Here is a 23,153-nt window from a genome sequence, read left to right as displayed (position 1 = left end):
TTGGCCCCTGCATTTCTCTTGTCCAAGACAAAATCATTTGGCCTGGTGAGGTAAGATTGGAGTCTCATTTATTTCTCCTGTGGGTAGACTGACGCCCCTGCTATACTCCCTGTATCTGTCCCCTTTGTGTCGCCTGCATCTTGAGACAGTGGGAGTACCCTTCTCCTTTTATGGCTGTTACTTTGTGGTCAGAGGAAATGGCGCTCACTTTGCTAGCGTTCGGATGACGATGCATACGCATGTATTCCTCGCCGCTCACTTATTTTTAGGGTCGAGCCTGTGAGTGCATGCGCTATCGCATGTGTCTCGCTTGCGAGACTCTTGTGTTTAGTACAGGGCTTGGAGCCCGCCTGTCACTCACCATTTGTTGGCTTTGGGGCACTCTTCTTTACAGCTTCGTAATTTGTCAAGGCAGACCTGGCATCACTTCCGTTTCTCTTTGTGGAGCAGGGATCAAGAACTAATTAATGCAACTTAATTAGTGCCCATCTGCTGCTCCCGACGCGATCGAGTTGCTATTTGTTGTTTTCTACTAAGGGTGACCCCCCCAAACCGAAGGCTTGTGACTGGCAAAAACGTGGCTAGCAGGGACAAAATTGCAAAGTTTTATTTTTTAAACCTAACTTTATTTTATTTTGCCAAGTCGTCTTTTTTCGGTTTCTTGTCATGTTTTCTTTTTGCTCGTGGGCTCCGTGTGAAAAGATGACCAATAACTTGTTATAAATATGCGAGACCCATTGCATATGCTTGTTTTTCCTTTGCAGATGCTGTTCCGCCTTGTCAAATACGCACTTTTCTTTTGTTTCTTTTCCAGTGTGGAACAACGTCGGCAAAAAGCATTGGCAAAGCCAATAGGTCAGATAACACCACTGAAATCCAGGATCTGTTGGCTTTGACAGTATTTCTTTGTTAATTCTGAAAATCAGTCACTCCCTTGCACTGTGTGTTGTCAAGCTTGCCCACTTTTAGGAGAAAGGTTGCAGAGAATGGGGTAATAGTAGATGGTCATTGAAATTAGAATTTTTTTTTTTTTTTGTCCCTTTTTATTAGGACCGGAAGTTATCCAAGTCTGAGCGTCAAAGATTTAAGGAGGAGGCCGGCATGCTAAAGGGATTGCAGCATCCGAATATTGTTCGTTTCTATGACTCTTGGGAATCAACATTGAAGGGAAAGAAATTCATTGTCTTGGTGACTGAACTGATGACATCTGGCACGCTGAAAACGTAAGTTGCCTTTATAATTCGGTTTTAAACGCTGCACCTCCAGGGATTTTGTCGTTGTAGGGCACGTAAAGATTTATTTTTGTGTTAGGCTTATCTGTTGCTTTGAGAGAACCTGACATAAACTGTGTTATACTTTGAGAGGTGAAATAGAGCAGAAACGGTGAATATCTCACAATTTAGGATTTTTCGCAAGGGCAGCTGGCAGATCAGGGGTTTAATTTAAAAACAAAAAACAAAAACAGTAGCGTAGACTACTAGAGTTCAGGGCAGGTCCAAGAGGAACGTAAAGAAATATATGAATGGTTTGCCTGCGGGTACACATACACTGTTAATAAAGGGGTGTGCATAGTATATTCACTGAGGAAGTGGGGTAGCAGAGAGTCAAACAAGCTCTAAGGCGTCATAAAATTGGTGGGGCTTTTTTGTCATACAGTTTCGTTGTGTGCCAAAATATAATCAGTCCATTGGACAGAAATCCTCTGACTAGATTTACCAGCGTGCCCACTACAAATCAGTCGAGCAAGCAGTTATACCAGTGACACTGCGCACAGGATTTTTATAATTCCTAACTATAGCTGCAATTACCATGTGAATTACAGATCATGTGTAAAACAACTTGCATTGGCGCTTTAACTATTTTACAAGACAAACAGGTAACCAAAGACGAAGTGCAAACGGAACAACAAAATGGGTAACTAAAACACCCATAACATACATAGCTCCCGCAGTTGACATGTGTAGTTAGTATCTCCTCATAATGAACCAAGTTCCGATAGTGGATTTTCATATTTTCAACTTGAGTTACCGTGTATTTAGTCTGATTTCTTTAGTTGTTTTTCTTAAAATTATTTCAAGTTTAATGAACCATCCTACTGATTCCACTTTAGGGAGTTTTTTAATTGATATTGGCTTATTCTTGTGTATATGTAGATCGCATTTGTAGTGCACAAATCTAGCTAGAAGGCAGCGGTCACTGTACAGGGTAATAAGCAACAGCAGAATTGACAGATATTAAAGAATGAGGACTGGGCCGTTATTCCGTTGTGATGTATTGTTCCTTAAAGAAGTCTGCGTATAGCTCTTTCTGAAATTGAGCACGGTTGGGGCAGTCCTGATGGATAAGAATGTTTGGTCACATCCTGGGGTCATAGGTGGAGCAGGCCAATTGTTTTTTTTTCTTTTTTAAAAGAAACATTTGTTAATGTAGCCTATAAATCTTTGTGTAAGTGAGTTAAGCGTTTGTATAGTACTAGTTGCGTGGTACTGGAACATTTTCTAAGTCATGGCACTTTCTCAATGTGATTTTGTCAATTCGTGTGAGTCGTGTCGGGTTGTCTGGTGCTATTGTGCTTATAAAGTGAAGAATGATTTGTTATGTACATTGCTTTATAACGGTTTTTACTAATTGACGTGAATATGCAATTAGTTTGATCATGTGAGTTTTATGTTATATAGCACGTTTGAGTGCTTTAATTGCACACATTTCAGTGGTATAAGAACCAAGGCTTCAAGGTGAAATATGGAAAATATTTTAGAAACCTTGTACATAAGCCAATATTACACATTTTACCCATTAGTTATTTTCATGTTACATGTTCAATGTGGACTTGTTCGGTTAAAAAAGATAACAGTGGCACTTGATAAGGATTAGAATTTTGAGGTCTTGTGTATTTTTCATATAGAAGCGTTGATAAAACTACTTAAAATGAAGAAACAATCGACAGTGGAGAAAAAATGTGGATTTATACGATTCTGGGGCCGTAGCTTTAACTGCATAGTAATGGATTTACTGCATTTGCCCCAGAATTTGCCCCATAATGTTTATAAATTGCAAATTTTACAAAAAATATTTTTAGCTCAAATGTATGAAAATGCTGCCCGAATGCTGCAAAGTTCCGGTTAATCTTGCCCCATACATCCTAGTGACTCTGACAAAGGGCTAGCTCTGCAGAATGGTATGTGAACTGTCATTATGATGATGAAACCATATTTCACAGTGAACTTTGAAATATTTGCCGTATACCCATCTGTAAAATATGGTAATTATTTCATGATTTCCTGTGGAATAAGGATTGTTATATCACATACCTCTACCTACACCAACCTGACACATACATACACCCCCCGAATAAAATGCATAGTTGATTGGTAAGGGATGGTTGAAATCGATTGTTGAACGTGTAAGAATGCCTACGTTCTGTTTGGCATTTGTGTGGTATTTTTTTGGTTGGGTGGTGTGGAGAACCCCATCTTAGACGCAGTTTTATACTTTCCATGGTTTCATTGGCCAAGTTTAAAAGACAGCATGAATCACATCTCTCATCCAGTTAAATATATGCACCACACCCTTTAAAAAAAAAAAAAAAGCTTCAGATATACTGACCATAAATCGGCCTCTAAACGCACACATTGAGTAGATAGGGGAGAAGACTCGGAATCAAAAATACTTCTTTGAGACCAGACATGTTGTGTCCTACCCTTATCCATGCACGCCAGCAATCATTGACAACCCTTCCATCCAGAGAAAGGGCAAAAGGCCGAAATGTTATTGAGCCCTGTTCCAAATCTCTCCAGGAGCCCTTTCACTGAGTATGGGGTCCACCCTAAGCCCTAATCATGTGAGTGTAGTGTTGACCAAAAGGCTTCACCACTGCCACTTTCAGCTGACTACCCCAGATGCCATGAATACTCTGTTTGCCTCTCTTGATCCTTCAACTCCTCAGACGACCTTCTCACCCCAGAAGCTTAAGTGTTAGAATGGTAAATGTCCAGGCCAGCCATCCCAGTGCTTCCCCGCCAGACATGAGGCCATAATGATTCTCCAGCCAGAGCCACATCCATTAATTACCTTCTCCACTCACCAGGCTCCCCGACCACTTGGTCACCCCATTAACTCTAATATGTGAGCGAAAAAATGTAACATTCAGTAGAAGGTGATCTATTGTACAGTACCTTGTAGCTCAGAGGGCACTTTGTACCTAAGAAATAAAATCCTTGAAGTGAATCCAGAAAGGCAAACAACCATTAATTCCCAAGAGCACTCAGGACAAGGAGCAGATGTGGCCCAAGAACCCCAAAACATCCTCGTCTTTCACCCTCGAGGGACCACACCCATGTGTCCACACAGTAGGGTGCTGCAAGAGCATTCGAGAGTGTCCCAGCTGCCCTACGGTAAGGGAAGAGGGACACAAACTGGAGAAGCCAGCCATCACAAAGAGGAAAAGAAAGAAGCAGTGAGTCACTGGAACAACACTGCTTTGGGATAGGGGAGGATATTGTTGAGAGCAGCGTAGACAGAGTTCAGAACAATGGTATAGAGGGGGCCTGTAAAGGCCCACTAGTAGAAAGGCAGGTGCTCATTGTACCTAATATGAAATAGCCTTCAGGAGTGCCATTTAAGCCTGTGGAAGGTATGTGAGAAACACAAAAAATGATCAATGCATACCATTTCCTGAATTGTTGTGAGCATGCATACGTATTTGTTCCGTGCTGTTGTAGATCACTTATTTTACACACTTCTGCATCTTGTGTTGGGTTCAGAATAATGTAAGTCGTTTTTTTCAAAGGTGTACTTTTGGTTTGAAGGTGACTTGTGATGCCCCTTCTGAAGCCCAAAATGCACAGGGATACAGACTCCACTGATAAAGTTTTTATGCCATCTGGTTTGGACGTAAGTAGTGAATCATTTTCAAAACGTTTTGATACCTGAGGCCCAGGGACATCAAATACTTCCAACACAGCACAGAGCCCACCATCCGGGACCAATACTACCTGAAGAACAATGGGCCGGGTTTTTGCAAATTATTCATTTGGGGAGTGGTGGTAGATGACACACCCTCTAAATTGTGTCCCATCTTCAGCAGCAAATTTCTGTGGCCTGACCAACACTGTCTCTTACCTCGGTCTTGTGATGGACCACAATAAAAATATCGGTTCAGCTTACCAGGCCTCTCGATCAGAGAACATCATTCAGCAGTGAAGGGATAAAAAATAGGCACACTATGCCATCATGCAGTGCTAATAATCTACTGAGTCTGCTGCTGCTGGCACTGTTGCCAAAGACTGACATTCCGAGCTTCTAATTTAACAGCAATGGGGAGGGGGGGACCACTGTGTAGCCCAGACGGTTGACAGGAGCTGGGTGCACGTTGTGGTTTTCATGTGTACTTCCCTGATATTACCACAAATCTTGCCTGCAGCATGCTCAAATCCATGCAGTCTTCCATACGTTGCAAAACACTTCTGCAGCATGTCTTTACAGGTTCAAAATTGCCCCAGTTTGCAAACATGGGCCACTATTTTTTAGGCACCTGGTACTTTTCTTTTGGTAACCGGGCTTATTTTTAGTCCCGTGAATCCAGTCTCCAAAGCAGGTATTGCAAGGTGGGTAGTCAGATGAATTAAGATTTGTCATGCTAAAGCTACTCCTAGTGCACATTCCAATCTCAAGAAGGGAGCAACAGTGGCTTTCCTTGGAACATACCATTATACAAAATGCAGAGCTGCTACTTAGCCCGGACTCCTTATATTTACTAAACATCACGTCCTAGCTATTCAGCCCCCATCAAGAAGCAAGGTGGGTCAGACATTCCTTAAAACATTGTTTCCGACATCTCCACCATCCTGCAAGAATATGAAGGGTTCCCTCAAATGTTTTTCTGCCACCGTTTAGGCTAGGATACTGCCTTTCAGTTTGTGCACAGCATGTGATTTACAGCAACTTGTAACAATCAGCTTGCAGGTTGCTTATGCCCTCCCACCTCCTCAGATAGGATACAGGAGAGCTTGTTTTCCCATCGCCACTGAAAATTGCAATATTGGCTTTCTCCGTACTCATACTTCTACAGCTTTGTATCTCCTAAATACTTGTTCAGTTCTTAATGGGGGAAAATAGCAGTGTCCGGTGGTACCAAATCCGTGGTGAATTGTGAGCTTTGGGGGAGATGTGACGAGTCACCTCGAAACCAAAAACACTTTGAAGAAAGGCAAGTATATTATTCCACCCACAACACTTGATGGTAGAAGTGTGCACCAGATATGATCTATTGTTAGCGGAAAGCAACATGTTCCAAATATTTTTGTGCAAAAGAGGCTCCCTTGCCAGATGCAAACCTCCGCCCACCCCACAGCCATGAAAATTGCTAACGAAGAAAGGTTATATTTAATTCGTTATGTGCTGCCGGGATCACATAGTTGCACTATTGCCGTAGAAATGTAATACAGTTAACTGGTTTTAAAAACAAATGGCGTCCTACCCACGTACACGCTATCCGTCTCCTGGTCCATTGCAACTTGGATAGTGTTGGCTAACCTGCTCGAAAAAGCTATGATCCAGTAATGCTTAAACTTGCAGTGCTTCTTTCAGGTTCTGTGTGCCGATTCGAGGCGCTTGTCATGAGACAATGACTTCTCTTTTGAGATTCTAGGATGACACCTTCCCTTTTTGTTGATGATGGCGTGGCATTTTGTTAGTTCCTGTCAACCAATCTGTGACATCTCACACTGTGGACCTGTGTATCATAGTGGAATGTCTACCCACGGTGTGTGGGGAATTTACGAACCACAGGCATGATGCTACAATCATCCTTGGAAGATCTATTCCAGCTGATTTAATTGTCCACTTACATATTCGAGATCATCATCCTAAACTCTGTTGATGTGTTTATTAATGGTATTTTCTTTACTGGGAAGCAGTGGATTACTGAAGACCGACCACTCTAAAGGTTTGATGTTTTTTTCTTTTTATTTTTTTATTAACAGTATGCTCATGTTGACAACATCCGGCTGTAGACTGCGTTTTTCCCGGTCCCATTCTAGGTAGAGATTTAGAATATTTATTTAGATGAGATTAAGACTTGACTGACTCTAAGCTGATTTGTTTTTAACAACTCCAAAATGTAGGTAATTATCAATGCTGCAAAGAAAAACCTTCACTTGCTGCCCTATCCCCTAAAACCTGTAGTTCATCAGGAAAGTAAAAAAAAATGGTGTACTATTGATTTAACTGGAAGGCCTTTTTTGCCCTAGGTTAACAAAAGGGTACGGAACAGCTATCAATTGATGAATTTCAAACATATCCTACCTGGTTTTACAGAAAACAAAAAAAAAAAACTCGCGCTTGAAATCAGAGGAGCAGTTTAATTTAAGACCACCTCTGTCAGCTTCCAAGAGCACAAACCCGAGTTATCGGCTCGCATCTGCGAATAACACCACTTGTCAGCAGCCCACTGGCGTTGCGTTGGCTACCGGCATATTTTCATATTAGTTCACTTTCAGGCCCACTGGATTATGAGATTCTGCTGTCCCGGCTTTTTTTCTTTGCATAATTATGGATTTACTACATTGCCCCATAATCTATCATCTGCTGCATATTCTGCAGATTTTAGCTCAAACGGATCCACAGTTAGTAAAAACGTGGCCCTGTGCGTTTGCTCAGTGGCTCATGAGGTGAAATGCCTGCCCAGACTGTATTATCATACCTAAAAAAATAATGCTGTAATACTATAAAAATGTGCTGCATTATGCTGCATAATTTACCTATATTTGCCGCACAATTTAGTCAACCAATCTTCCGTATAACTTGATGCCGCCCTCCCTCTTAATTCTAGTGACCCTCATTATTGGTCTTCAAATGTACATCCCAGAATACAACGTCACAATTTATGGAGTAAGGCGAGCGCCCTATTGGATGTGCGAAAGTTAACTCGTTATCTGGCATTCTCTAGAATTGGAAATCAGCCTCTGTCTTTTCTTTAAGAAAACAAATGAAGACCGGTCTGCTTGGCTAACGAGGTACCGCCAAGAGACCCAGTCAGATCATGATAACTATCTGAATTGTCTGTCAGTCCAAATTAAATACCTCTTCGGAGCACACACACACACTGCACGTCTACCGCAGAAAAGTGCAAGCATGACGTGGCAAAGTGCTTGCAATAGGAGTAGTACTAGAATTTAACTACTGTGTTGGGGGGGATTAACAAAATGTCTTTCAAAAGTAAAACACTGGCTGCAGTTCAGAAGATCAAATCCTATATATTGAGGAGAATATATTGATAATGTGGAAAATGAAACGTGTCAAGGAAAGCAGCGAGCAGCAACGAAGAACAGTGATGATTGATGTTAATGGATTTGGGATACGTTTTCTGAGATGTCCCATGCAACTGATCCGTGCACATCTATCTGAGTAATTGTTAAATGCAGTATTGGAAAAAGTAACATGGAATATAATTGATGCTCACGCTGAAATGATGAAACGGAAGTAATAACGTCTGAACATCATGAACTCGTGGAAACTTAGTGTTTAATTAAACCACACGTAGGACACGTTCAAGATTTGTACATCGACATTCTGAAACGTCACCGAAATTTGGTACGGGTTTAATAACTTATTAAGATCACTGTGACCTGCAATGTCCAGAGATTGCTCTGCGCTCAAGTAGACCTGCATACTCCTCCTTCCCTTATACCAGAAATTCAGGTGTAATCTACTGAAATTTTTTGAAAATGCTGATAGCAATTTGGTAATAGTAAACTGGCAGCCCAGCCAATAATTGCATATTCTGAGCATTGTGACTGTGGCCACCGTGTACAGTGTGCTGATAAGCATCCCCCGCTGCACCCAGCGCGTGTAATACCTGTAGGGCAAGATACATGCAAGGATATCTATCTTGTTCATACTGTTCGGCTGGGAGTATATTGCTAAACGCTAGATCTTTCCCATGCACAATTCTACAAAACCAATGCACAAAAAGAAAACGCCCACAGAGCTTTCAGACCTATGTGGTTATTTTACCGGACACTGTTGAATGTTGGATGGGACTCGTTATTTCCACAGTTGCATGGTTTAGATCGCTGCAGCGATTGGAATGACTGGAATTTGAACTGAACTTGAAGCCGTTTCGTTGTTTGCCATCTGTGAAATCACAGCTGTGGCATTCTGAAATGTACTAGCGCCCTCTAATGGCGTGTATAAAGATTGTAAGGTGAAAGCAGGATAGGCCAGCGTTACTAGAACGCACACGAACAAAAGAACCCTAAGCATTGAAATCCTGGGCAATTGAAGTTGGGAGAGTCACTAATGGCTCGAGCCAGATGCTTGGCTCAGGTTTGAGGGCCTCTTGAACCCTCGAGTCTGAAAACAACCTTTCATGTGGCTTCTGCAACCCACTCGCTACCCTCTTTCACCAAGAATAAAAGACAAATCATTAACCTTTGGTGTGAAACGGGAGGAAGACCCATCCAATCTATTGGCCGAATTTCACAAATGAGAAACCAGAAAAACTGGGTTTAAGCTCGGCTTCCCCACTACATTACCAGTGGTCATTATTGCTCACGAGAACACCATAAAATACATGACTTCATGGTGTGTGCTGTAACAAAGCATCTCGTGTGTGTTATTTAATAGACCATAACGTGGCTCCTTGCACTTTAAGAATAGAGCCCTCCTACAGGGTGAACGTGACAATCTTAGTTCACTAAGAGCGTCGTCAGGGCAGGGTGTGAGGTCCACGAATATTTCTAATAAAATGGATCACTTTTAATATATACCTCTCCATGCAGTGATATCGTCTGATGTACTAAAGTGAAACGCCTCCCCATGATATATGTGCATTATTTTAATTTTGAAGGGACCTTATCATATGTTTACCCAATGTTTTTGCACAGTTTACAAGCCAAAGATTTTCATGGCTCAACTTGTGCATGGGCTTTTAGAGCCAAGGAAGACCATTGACTATCTCTGTTAATTTGTTAGTTCACTTACCTCGAGGGTATACCAGTCATTCCTTTTTTTGTATATCAGCTTTTGGTAAAGTTTAAATTAAAATAACATTTTTTTTTATTGTCTGCTCCTCACCGTGTGTTTTCGATTCAAGCCCCCCCCCCTCCCCCCCCCTTTATGAAATCGGTATTTTTTTATGTCTTTGTTGTTTTTGTTGTTTTTGGTTTCAGGATTAAAAAAATTCTAAGAAGGCAATACAGTGCATCCTCCTACTAGGTTTGTACATACATATCATGCCCCAATTAAATGAACCACTTTACACTTGTCATTTGATCAGACTTATAAACTTATCTAAAACGCCTCCCCAAAAATATAATTGTAGGGGGAGTGATGGAGGAAGAGGTGCCCACCACCAAGACATATTTTAAAATAAGCTAAGACTAAGCTCAATCTAGGTGACCCACATAAGCAGCAAAAGAGCAGTACCTTTGTGCCTAGGACCGCCACAAGGGAACACTAGTACAGATCCAGTTTCTAAAAGAATCAGAATTGGAAGCAGAACAGGCAGTAGGTCAAGATGGGTCTGAGCAAGCAGATCAGAGATGTTGGGTGGGGGTGGAGGGGTTCTGGGGGCATCTGATTGTATCTGAAGCAAGAACTCCTGGTTCTGGCCAGGAGTCCACTTGGCTCCACCAGACTGCCGCCGTGCCCCTGACTCCGCCGACTGCCACCTGGACTGAAGTTCGAGGCCCTCCACCACCCGCAGGCACCCGCATCCCTGGCGCCTAGTGGTAGGCATTTCTTGTTGTGCTCTGCTTTTATTTTCCTTGTTTTTTTCTTTTTCTTTTTCATTTTCACTTTCGCACTAAAAGCATTTTTGCATTATATATTTGTGCCCCCGCTGTATTTTTGCTTCTTTTTTATCTGTGCCCCTTCTGCAAACCGCTTAGTTTGCGGTGGTCGTCCGTTTCTCAGCCGGCTCTCTCCGGTCCCGTTTTGCCCTGCCGCTGTCCCCTGCGGCCCGCCCCCCTCGTGCACCCATTGGCCATTCCCTCCCGCCTCCCCGCCGCTTCACCCTCCCACCTCCCACTCTTAATGGCGGCAGCTGCACGGGGTCCCGTGTGACTCCCTGACTTGGTTCTGGCCAGGAGTCCACTTGGCTCCACCAGCCTGTGTCCGTGCACCTGACACTGCCGCCTGGACTGTAGTTCGAGGCCCTCCACCACCTGCAGGCACCCGCCTGCGCCTCATCCCTGGTGCCTAGTGGTAGGCATTTCTTGTTGTGCTCTGATTTATTTTCCTTGTTTTTTCATTTTCACTTTCGCAGTAAAAGCATTTTTGCATTGTATATATCTGATAGAGACTTCTAGTTGCAGATTCCTTACCTTAGAATTTTCCCCCAGGCGTCAGACTGGATCCGGAGATTTTTTCTTTGAGCAATACCCTTGCGTGTCGGTAGGTGGTGTCTGTCAACTCCGCAGGCGTCGTGGTCGCCGTGATGACGTCGGGAGTAGTACATAGACTCCGCCCTCGCGCTGTTCTGTTCTTTCCGCGCCACACGCTGATCCGAGAGAGAGCTACCCTCGGCTATTTTTTGGGCTGAATTCGACCGTTTTGTCTATTTTTTTGGTGCGACCTTTGGTGCGTCAAGGATGTCCCCGAAGACCGGGTTCAAGCCTTGCGAGGACTGCCACCGCATGATGTCGGTGACAGACCCTCATCGTGTCTGTCTGTGGTGCCTCCAGCGTGACCACGACCTGAAGTCGTGCTCAGAGTGCCGGGTGATGCATCCAAAGGCTTTGAGGGGGCGGTCCCTAAAGCTGATGGCGGCCCGGCACTCGACTCCGCGTAGGTCCCGATCTCGCTTGAGAGGAATGTCTCGATCAGTTGCGGAGCCACCACCACTCGTCTTCTTGAAATCTTCGGGTCAAGGTAAGAAGAAGAACAAGTCGGAGAAGTCCCATCGCTTCCGACTTCACCCTGTCGCTCGGTCGACGCGACGTGGGACGAGCGTCCACAAAGTAGGCCTCCGTCCTCGGAGCCTACGTCTGGGTCGGCTCTGCGCTTCCCCGAGTTGCCAGGAGCCGTAGCAATCCCACCCAGCTCAGAGTTCTACAAGGCCATGCGCCTCATCTTTGGGCGTACCGACCTCGATACAGCGCCTTCGGGCCCAAGGGGCTTTGCTGAGGGGCCTTCGGGTTCCGCGCTGGCGGCTTTGGCCCTGGCCACCGAGGTCACCTCTAAATCCGTGCGCGGATCCGCTCCGAAGCTGGTCGCACAGTCGAGACCTTCCCCGGCGCCGGGTTGTTTAACGACGCTCACGACGCCGGTAGTGCCCACTATTGACGTCAACCAGATTCTCATTCCTGACGACTCTGAGTCGTAGCTGCGCCGGCTGACGCCGCCATCGGCTTCGGTGTGCCCTATTCGCCCAAGGTCGGATTCTGACCCATTTTCCTATGGGTACGAATACGGGGAGGAATTGGAGGGGTCCCTGGACCCTTATGAATACCAGGAAGACCCTACTATGGACTGGACGCAGGACTTGGGCGAAGCCAGTGGTCTTGATACTTCTCCTGACTCTGGCATGCTGTCTCCTCCTACCGTGGCTACGGTGGAGGGAGCTACCTATGGTATGGTGGCTAGTAGGGCGGCTGAGGTCCTTGGCCTTGAGCTACCTATTGGCGAAGTCAGGTCTAACCTCCTGACGGAGGTGCTTCAGCCTGGGGCTACTACATCTGAACCCCTTCTCCCATGCAATGAAGCCCTCACTGACGTCCTTTTGGGTACGTGGTCCAAACCCAACACAGGGGCTCCTGTGAACAGGAAAATCGCTTGCCGCCATCGGCCTGCGCTGAATGACCCGAAGTTCCTGTCCCAACATCCTACGCCTGAGAGTCTAGTTATCCAGGCCTCCTCTTCTTCTGGCGCGTTCCCTTCCGCACCCCCAGGTTGGGAATCCAAAAGGCTGGAACAATTTGGTAAGCAGTTATTTTCTTCCTCCAGCCTCGCACTACGGTCCGTGAACACCACATGCCTTTTGGGCCGTTATTCCCAGTCCCTGTGGATACGGTTGCACAAGTCCTGCCGCAGATACCGGAGGAGGCCCGTGCTATCGTCTCCCAAGCAGTCAAAGATGGGAGAGACGCGGCGAAGTTCACCATCTGTTGTGGGCTGGATGTGACTGACTCTCTGGGCAGATTGGTTGCGACGACAGTGGCCTTACGGCGCCATGCCTGGTTACGTACTTCTGGTTTTTCGGGGGATGTCCAACAGTCACTCATGGACATGCCCTTTGATGGCACCCGTCTCTTCGGAGACAAAGCGGACTCTGCCTTGGAGAGGTTCAAGGAGTCCAGGGCTACGGCTCGGTCGCTTGGCCTTTCTGCCGCCACACGCCCCCCACCGTCTGCTTTTCGTCCCTTTTGTGGCCCTATCCTAGATCTTCGGCACCTGAATTACTTCCTAAAGAAGGAGAAGTTAAAAATGCTTAACCTGGCTCAGGTTCTGTCTGCCTCAGACCCAGAAGACTGGATGGTATCGTTGGACTTGCAGGACGCTTATTTCCACATCCCCATCCTGCCTTCCCACAGACGTTACCTACGATTTGTGGTAGGTCACGAGCACTTTCAGTTTACCGTGCTCCCTTTCGGCCTTACCAGTGCCCCTCGGGTGTTCACGAAAGTGATGGTGGTGGTTGCAGCTCATCTGCGCAGGTTAGGGGGTCTCAGCCTTCCCCTACCTAGACGACTGGCTGTTGAAGGCGCCTTCGCCCCAGACAGTGGTCTCACACCTCCAGACTACGATGAACCTCCTGCACCAGCTGGGGGTCACTATCAACGTGCCGAAGTCACACCTGACTCCCTCTCAGACGCTCCCTTTCATCGGGGCAGTTCTGGACACAGTGCGGTTTCGGGCTTATCCTCCCCAAAAGTGAGTCCAAGATATTCAGGCTATGATTCCGATCTTTCAGCCTTGGTCTTGGGTTTCGGTGAGACAGACTATGAGGCTGTTGGGCCTATTGGCCTCCTGCATCCTGCTAGTAACACATGCCAGGTGGCATATGCGGGCTCTGCAGTGGGACTTGAAGTTCCAGTGGGAGCAGCATCAGGGGAATCTCTCTGACATGGTCCAGATCTCGGAGGGGACTGCGAAAGACCTGCAGTGGTGGCTTTCAAATCCAAATTGGGTCAATGGCAGATCCCTCACCCTTCCCCAACCAGATCTCTCAATAGTGACAGATGCGTCGCTTCTGGGTTGAGGCAGCTACATGGGAGAGGCAGAGATCGGAGGCCTCTGGTCTCCTGCGGAGTCGGGACTCCACATAAACATGCTGGAGCTCCGAGCAATCAGACTTGCATTAAAAGCATTCCTTTCCTCTCTCAAAGGGAAAGGGGTGCAGGTGTTCACGGACAACACTACCGCCATGTGGTACTCCAACAAACAAGGTGGGGTAGGGTCCTGGACCCCATGTGAGGAGGCACTATGCCTCTGGACATGGCTGGAACATCAGGGCATTACCCTGATGGTTCAACATCTGGCGGGCTCTCCCCGCCAGAGCAGACAAACGCAGCCGCAGACGCACTGCCGATCACGAATGGCGTCTCCATCCGGAGGTGGCACAAGGTCTCTTTCTCAAGTGGGGAGAGCCTTGGTTAGATCTGTTCGCCTCCGCAGAGAACGCGCAATGTCAGCTATTTTGCCCGTTGAAGTTTCCAAGGCGGCACTCGCTCGGTGTCGCTTTTCGTCTCGAGTGGCACTCCGGCCTCCTTTACTCCTTCCCGCCTATCCCTCTTCTGCCCAGAGTTCTCAAGAAGATCAAGAGCGACTGGGCCAAAGTTATCTTGGTGGCTCTGGACTGGGCTCGAAGAGTGTGATATCCAGAGCTACTAAGCATGTCCATCGATCGTCCACTCAGACTGCCTCTTCGGGCGGATCTTCTGTCGCAGCAGCAGGGGACGGTCCTCCACCCAAACCTGTCCAACCTTCGCTTTCATGCATGGAGATTGAGCGGCAACAGTTGACGGCATTTGCCCTTCCACCCGAAGTCTGCAATGTTATCCTGGCAGCCAGGCGTCCCTCGACTAAAACTGTATACGCCTGTCGTTGGAATAAATTTGTGGCATGGTGCTCCAACAAATCTGTTGACCCCCTATCTGCCCCCTTTCAGAGGTTCTTCTATTCATTCTTTCCTTAGCCCGGCAGGGCTCTGCATTGGGCATCTTTAAGGGGTATCTGTCTGCCGTTTCTGCCTTTCTTGGGCTTCCTGATCAGCCATCACTCTTTAAGTCTTCTCTTGTGAGTAGGTTCTTAAAGGGGCTCACCCGTTTATTTCCTCCCACTCCCTTCATCATGCCTCAGTGGGATCCTAATCTTGTGCTTACTTTCTTGATGTGTACTCCCTTTGAGCCTATGCATAATTGTCCCTTACGGCTCCTCACATTCAAAACTGTCTTTCTCATCGCCATCACCTCTGCTCGCAGGGTGAGTGAGCTTCATGCCCTTTTCTTCAAAGCCTCCATACTTGTCTGTACACCCCGATAAATTGTTGTTACACACTAGGGCTTCATTCCTTCCTAAGGTGGTTACACTGTTTCATGTAGGCCAGTCCATCACTTTGCCTACCTTCTACGCACCCCCACATCCTTCCCATGAGGAGGAGAGACTCCACCGTCTGGACCCAAAAAGAGCGTTGGCGTTCTACCTCAATCGTACTAAAGACTTCCGGGTGGACGATCAACACTTTGTTGACTATGTGGGTGTGAAGAAAGGGAAGGCGGTGCAGAAACGCACCATCTCTCGATGGGTGCTTCTTTACATCAAAATGTGCTACGCTGTGGCGAAAAAGCAACCTCCTGACGGCTTGAGGGCTCATTCTACCAGGGGCACTGCTGCATCCACTTCGTTAGCAAGGGAGTTCCTGTCCTGGATATCTGTCAGGCAGCTACGTGGGCGTCTCTGTACACGTTTGCTAAATATTACTGCCTGGACAGTCTGGTTTGTCGGAACGGCTACTTTGGTCGTTCAGTCCTGCAGGACTTTCTAGTATGATCTTAGTTCTCAGCCCACTATCAGAGGATGGAATTGCTTGGGTATCTATTCCAAGGTAAGGATTCTGCAATTTGTAGTCTCTATCAGATGTACAAGTTACTTACCTTTGGTAACGAAATATCTGGTAGAGACCTATTCTAGTTGCAGATTCCTTACTGCCCACCCATCCTCCCCGCTTGCGAACTGATTTCTCGGGGCAGGGATTCCCCCCCTTTCAGGTCCTTAGCTCTGGTGCACCAATATCAGTGTTCTTAGCGGCTCTGCGCTCTGGCGTGGAAAGACGTTAAAAGAAACTGACGTCACTGTGCGAGGGTGGCATCTATGTACTACTGCAGATGTCATCACGGCGACCACGACGCCTACGGAGTTGACAGATGCCACCTACTAACGCGCAAGGGTATTGCTCGAAGGAAAAAGTCTCCGGATCCAGTCTGATGCCTGGGGGATAAATCTAAGGTAACTAGAATGTGTCTCTACCGGATATTTCGTTACCAAAGGTAAGTAACTTGTACTTCTGCCCCCACTGTATTTTTGCTGCTTTTGTATCTCTCCCCCTGTGCCCCTTCTGCAAACCGCTTAGTTTGTGGTGCTCACCCGTTTCTCAGCCGGCTCTTGCCAGTCCCATTTTGCCCTGCCGCTGTGTCCCCTGCGTCCCCGCCCCCCTCGCGCCCGTCCGCGCTTGGCCCGTGCCCAGCGCCAGTCCCATTGGCCCTCCCTGCTCTGACCCCCCCAAGACAGCATTAATCGGACACTAAACTACACGCCCTCAACCCAGGACAGCGCCCTGCCTGCACACAAGCCAGCCCCAAGCACACACACGGACCTTTTACATGTCATACATGCCGCTTCCCCTGCACCCCCACAAACCCCAACATGCCACACACCAACTATAACACGTCCCACAACAACACGCCCCACAACAACAGCCCCCGCAACCACCTTAACTGCATACTCCTAAACACCCGCTCCGTACACAAGCACGCCATCGAGCTCTGGGACCTGATCACAACACACTCCCCTGACATCACCTTCCTCACGGAAACTTGGATGAGCCCCTCATTTGAACCTGACATAGCCATAGCCATCCCAGAAGGCTACAAAATCTCTCGCAGAGACCGTCTGAACAGATAGGGAGGAGGCATCGCCATCATACATAAAAGCACCATCAAGATCACCACCAACATCCACAACACCCTAAACAGCGCAGAACACCTACACTTCTTAATTCACATAAACGCCACCACCACCCTCAGAGGAACCCTCATTTACAGACCACCAGGACCTCGCCCCCCTTTCTGTGACGCCATCGGTGACACCATCAGCCCTCACCTCACCAGAGTACATCCTCCTTTGTGACATCAACTTCCACCTGGAAAACGACCACAACTCCACTACCCTGCTAGACAACCTCACAAACCTAGGACTCAAACAACTGGTCACCTCACCCACTCACTCAGCAGGACACACGCTAGATGAAATTTATACCTCCAGCAACCACATAACTTTCACACACACACACCACCGAACTCCACTGGACCGACCACCACTGTGTCCACTTCTCCTTCACGAAACCCACTACCGACAGCACACCACACCCTACCGGATGTGGGACAAGATCCCCACAGAAGACCTGCACGCCAAGCTCGCACAAACCCCCCCTCACCAACGACCCCAACCTCACCGCCCACAACCTCACACAATGGATTACAACCTGCGCAGACTCTCTCGCCCCTCTGAAAAGTAACAACACCACCCGCAACATCAAGACTGCTTCCTGGATCACCACTAAACTCCAAGTCTTCAAGCGGGAATGCCGCAAGACCGAGAAAGCTTGGCGCCAAGAACCCTCCATGATCAACTTATCCACCCGCAAAACCACTATACGCAAACATCACCAACTCATCCGAACCACCAAAAGGGCTTACTACAAAGAATGCATAGATAGTAACTCACATAAGAGCAAGTAACTCTTTACCATCATCAAAGAGCTCACCAAACCCAAATCCTGCAACATCGACCCCACTCGCACACAAAACCTTTGCAACTCCCTGTCAACTACTTCCACCTCAACATTCTAGACATACACAACAGCTTCACACCACCTGCACCCACCATCCCCACCACTGACACGACCAACACCACCACCCCCCCACTCCAACCAACTGCACACCTGGGCCCCTACCAATGATGAAGAAACCCAAATAACCATGAACTTCATCCACTCTGGCTCACCCACGGACCCCTGCCCCCATCACATCTTCAACAGGGCCAGCCCAATCATCGCTCCCCAGCTCTGTGCTGTAATCAACAGCTCCTTTGATGTCGCCACCTTCCCAGACTCCTGGAAGCACGCCGAAGTAACCGAACTCTTCAAAAAAAAACAAAGCAGACCCGGATGAGCTCACAAACTACCGCCCCATTTCTCTTCTCCCCTTCCCCGCTAAGGTCGCTCAGAAGCTAGTGAACGCCCGCCTGTCTCACTTCCCAGAGTAAAACAACGCATTCAACGCCTCCCAGCCTGGATTCCTCACGAACCACAGCACTGAGACCACCCTCATCGCCTGCACTGATGACATCAGTACCAGAGTTGACAAGGGTGAGACCGTCACACTCATCCTCCTGGACCTCTCCGCAGCATTCAACACTGTCTCCCACCAAGTCCTCCGAAGACGCCTTTTCGATGCAGGAATCCGACACAAGGGCCTGGACTGGCTCGCCTCCTTCCTCGCTGAAAGAACCCAGAAAGTTTGCCTCCAGTCCCCAGCAACCAAGATCATCTGCCGGGTCCCCCAAGGGTCCTCCCTCATCTCTACCATCTTCAACATTTACATGGCCCTGCTCGCCAACATCCTCCGCCCTCACGGAATCACCATCATATTCTACGCAGATGACACCCAGTTCGTCATCTCCCTCACCAGGAACCCCACCACTGCCAAGACAAACCTCCACACCGGATCCTCACCACCGCCAAATGGATGACCGCAAGCCACCTCAAACTCAACTCCAACAAAATTGAAATCATCATCTTCGGCCCCAACAAAGACAGTATGGGACAGCTCCTGGTGGCCTACCACCCTAGGACCACCTCCAACACCCTCCACCCACGAAGCAATCTCAGCATCATCTTTAGACTCTTCTCTCTCCATGGCCAAGCAAATCAACTCTAACTTCCTCCTGTTTCAACACCCTTCACATGCTGCGTAAGACCTTCAAATGGATCCCCATAGAAACCAGGAAGACCGTCACCCATGCACTCATCAGCAGTAGACTAGACTACGGAAACACCCTCTACACTGGTACCACAGTCAAGCTTCAGCAGAAACTCCAGCGGATCCAGAACACAGCCGCACGTCTCATCCTGAACCTCCCACGCCATGAACAGATCTCCGCCCACCTCAGATTCCTCCACTGGCTACCCATCAGCAAAAGGATCACTTTCAAAATCTTCATCCACGCCCACAAAACCCTCCACAACACTGGACCAGTCTACGTCAACCAAAAATTTAACTTCCACACACCCACTCGTCTCCTCCGCTCCGCTGACCTCGCCCTCGCCACAGTCTCCTGCATCCTTCGCACCACCTCCGGAGGCAGATCCTTTTCCTACCTTGCCTCCAAGACCTGGAACTCCCTCCCCACCAACCTACGCAAGACCCAGGACCTCCTGACCTTCAGAAAACACCTCAAGACATGGCTTTTTGAACAGTAAATCTGCATCTCCCCTTGTTCCCTCCCCCCTACAGCGCCCTGAGACCCTACCGGCTGAGTAGCGCACGTAATACATTTTTTGATTGATTGAACTCTCACACACCCAGATGGGTGTCATGCTTCATCATTGGGCAGCTCTTCATTGGGCTGGGCCTGTAATGCCCTCGAGAGGTCTCTTTGCTGGAGGTCATTTAAAATAAGACGCTGCGATGAAGTGTAAGTGGAGGTGCTGTGTGTGTAGACTGGTGTAAGTGTGGTATAAAAAAATAACTGAGAGATCCTGAACGTTTTAATACGGGGACTCTTGTTGTGAATAAAAACAAAGGGTGTCTCTGTTATAGACAATGATCTGGCACATCTCACAAGAAAGTGAGAATGGTGGAGAACATGTTTTGTACTGTGTAAAATCCCTGCGGATATGTGCACTTGGTCAGGACCATGTAATATTATCTATCAATGATTGGGGTAATAGTAGTGGTAATTGGCAACACTACCCTGTGTATGAGTTTGGGTTTTCTATGACAGGCCTCCAGAAAAGCTTCCTGTGCCTCCACCTGCATGAAGATGTGTCTTTTGCCATTAGATTGAACACTGATTTTTGTGGAATGCCACTGGGGTGGCATTGCTTTTGTAATGGAGGAAAGAAAGAATATTGCTGTCATACACTGTTCTATATTTCTCACTTGGCTACTCGTAATACTAGCTCTCTTTCCATGGGATTAATAGACTCTGTTACACTGTAACTTTGAAGATCAGTGATTCCTTCAGACCCCTTGTTGGCAGTCCAGCCTTGTACACCGTGACCATTTATTAAGTCAGTCAGTATAATCTCTTCCAAAAACCTCTTTTTCATTCCTGTTTCCATCTATGGGATAGCCAGAAGATTGAGAATGCACCTCAGCTCTCATAGTATCCTCCACATATTGTGTTGAGCTGTGATTCTAGTTGTATATTTACAGGGACTGAACATGATTTTATTTCTTTTTGGTCTTTCTTACCTGACTCTGGCCTCCGTTGGCTTACGTGCACCAAACTCCGTTAGCACCACCCTCCACTCTTCACATGTGCCCCGTGCTCTGGCAACCCAAGCATTTCAGGATTGGGGCACTGATCCATAGGTTCCCCTTGCCAAACCAATGTAAGGGTTGCGCTGGACTCTTAGTCCTTAGAACTCGGAATTAATTGACACTTCTCCATTATTGGAGTATCTTTCATAGATTCACATGCTTAAATTATTCCCCGTCGTCAAAGTGGGAGTCCACGGTACATAGAAAGCAGCAAATTAAAATTTTACATTGAAGGGAATGCAAAAGTCATTCACTTTAATAGCTTATCAGTGTTATTAGAAATGACCTAAAGTCCAGCCAATCAGGCAACAACACCCTTTAGAACCCTCACCACAGAGGCTCCAGTCTCTCAGATTTTCTGCCACACGTCGTGTGAAGGGAGTCTCCCTGAGCTCTACTCAGTTTACAAATTTCCTGACAGGAATTCTTCTGAATACTATTATTTACTTCTAGGACTGCGACTTCTACATTGTCTGCAGCCAAGAAAGGTTTATTTAAACCCTGCAGCACTTGTGGAAAGCTAAGGCCCCACTGTGAAGACCCTCACAAAGACTGCATATACTGTGTTCACCCAGAACACAAGGTGAAATATTGTAAAATGTTTTTAAACCTTTCCTCACAAAACCTTGAGAGACAGAGAGGCTAGGCTCCTGATTTGGCTTCAAAAGCCTAAATACCCACTGTCTGATAATGATGACAGCGACACATCACAGACATCTGTGGCATCGAAGAAGAGAAAAATATCTGTAGAGAGTTTCTCTCCAAAACAAGGTAAGGCAGCCAAGAAAATACATTCTGTGAGAGAAAAAGCAAGGGACGTTCCTTCCACCTCAAAGGAAGAGAATGGGAAGGGTCCTTCTGAACCTAAATTAAAAAAAAAACATCCAGATCTCTGCCACCATCGACTTTCAAAAATTTGTTTCATCGACGAGGCCATCAACAAGCGCATCGTCGATGACAACTTTGGTCACCGCTGCTACCACAGCGATGGCAACATTTACAGCACCGCCTTCACCCACGATAGTAACATCATCGCCGTTATTATTGATGATAACATCGTGAGCCTAAAGCATAAACCTGCTTTACCGTCGACAATGCCCCAAGGTAAGAAAGCGTTGACGAAATCCTCTTACATAGACCCATCGATGAAGAGATTCCATTCCTCAGCATCAAACCTGTCGTGTCGGTAAGGAAATTGACTACGCCAAAGACTTTTAAATCGTCAACGCTGACACCATCTACAGCTCCAATGATAACCGCAATGACAACATACGTACCGACGACGCCAGCTCTGTCGATGGCAGCTCTGACGACATCTCCGTCGACAACAGCACTGTTGACGGAAACACCATCGAAGACCGCACTGGCGACGACCCATTTATATCCTGCAGGCACACAGTCAACGCCAACACAGTCGACGGCAAGTGATTCAGCAAAACCATATTTTCTACCATTAACATTAATAACTGTAAGGTGTAAATCCTCTTGAGACATTCTACTTTCACATACGTCACCCAGTAAAGTATTGCCTGCGCCTCCTGAAAATCTTCTTGATGTGGAGGAAGATGAAGAGGAATATGGAGATGAATATGCTGACGATGAGTTATTTGCAATGGTTCCTAGTCCTTCGGATTCACAAATTAAATGCCAGGAAGACGATGAGGAAGACCAGCAGAATGAACATTTGTATGGTTATGAATCATTTGGTGACCAATGTGACGCAAGTTCTTAACAACAACAAGAACCAACTGTGCAGATGCCAGTGTCACTGATTGCCAATTTGAAGCATACGATGAAAGATTACTACAATAGATTCCCACCACTGGGATCAATAACTCCACTACCAGGAACATAACTTCAACTACCACTGCCGTTAACTTCTACCAGGGATCAGTCAGAGTTCCAGGTAACTGCAACACCGCTGCCACCTCTACCTTCACCTCCCGAAAATGATCCGCCTTCCTTGGTTGGGACCAGGAAGAAGGTGATATCCAGGACACTACCTCACTCCTCAGTGAATGGGACGACTACCAGACAGACACCATCCCTCCTCTACTCCACCACCAGTAGATTCTCCGCCATAGGACATAGGAGGAGATACGTGCAGCCAAGAGGTTCCAGCTTCCCATTATCGCAAAACAATTGGATTCCTTTCTTTATGACTTTAATGAAAATATCAGAAATCAGTTAGTACGATCCTGATTGTATATTTTGTTTGTGAAGAGGGCCTCTGTTATGCAGACCCCCATCCTCTATACCAGTGGTACATCCCAAATTGGATTAAAAAGTACAAGGTGCCAGAAAAATCACCAGCTTGTTTGGTCAGCCCAAACCCGACTCTGATAACTCGGGCAGCCCAACGCAGGTCTAGAAACCCATCCTTTC

At 47.0% G+C, this 23,153-nt stretch overlaps 1 protein-coding gene across 6 annotated transcripts in view; it reads left to right on the top strand.

Moving 5' to 3' along the window:
- The window catches only part of WNK1 (WNK lysine deficient protein kinase 1), a 669,373-nt gene that overhangs the window by 91,321 nt on the left and 554,899 nt on the right, over nucleotides 1-23,153 (top strand). For all 6 annotated transcript variants that reach the window (XM_069228121.1, XM_069228119.1, XM_069228120.1 and 3 more), the window contains exon 2: nucleotides 1,051-1,223. In XM_069228121.1, the coding sequence (XP_069084222.1) occupies nucleotides 1,051-1,223 (173 nt within the window). The remainder of the gene's footprint in view (nucleotides 1-1,050; nucleotides 1,224-23,153) is intronic.

The sequence above is a fragment of the Pleurodeles waltl genome, chromosome 4_1, assembly GCF_031143425.1.
Source record: "Pleurodeles waltl isolate 20211129_DDA chromosome 4_1, aPleWal1.hap1.20221129, whole genome shotgun sequence".
Classification (NCBI taxonomy): Eukaryota; Metazoa; Chordata; class Amphibia; order Caudata; family Salamandridae; genus Pleurodeles; species Pleurodeles waltl.
This window is presented reverse-complemented; position numbering and strand designations above follow the sequence as displayed.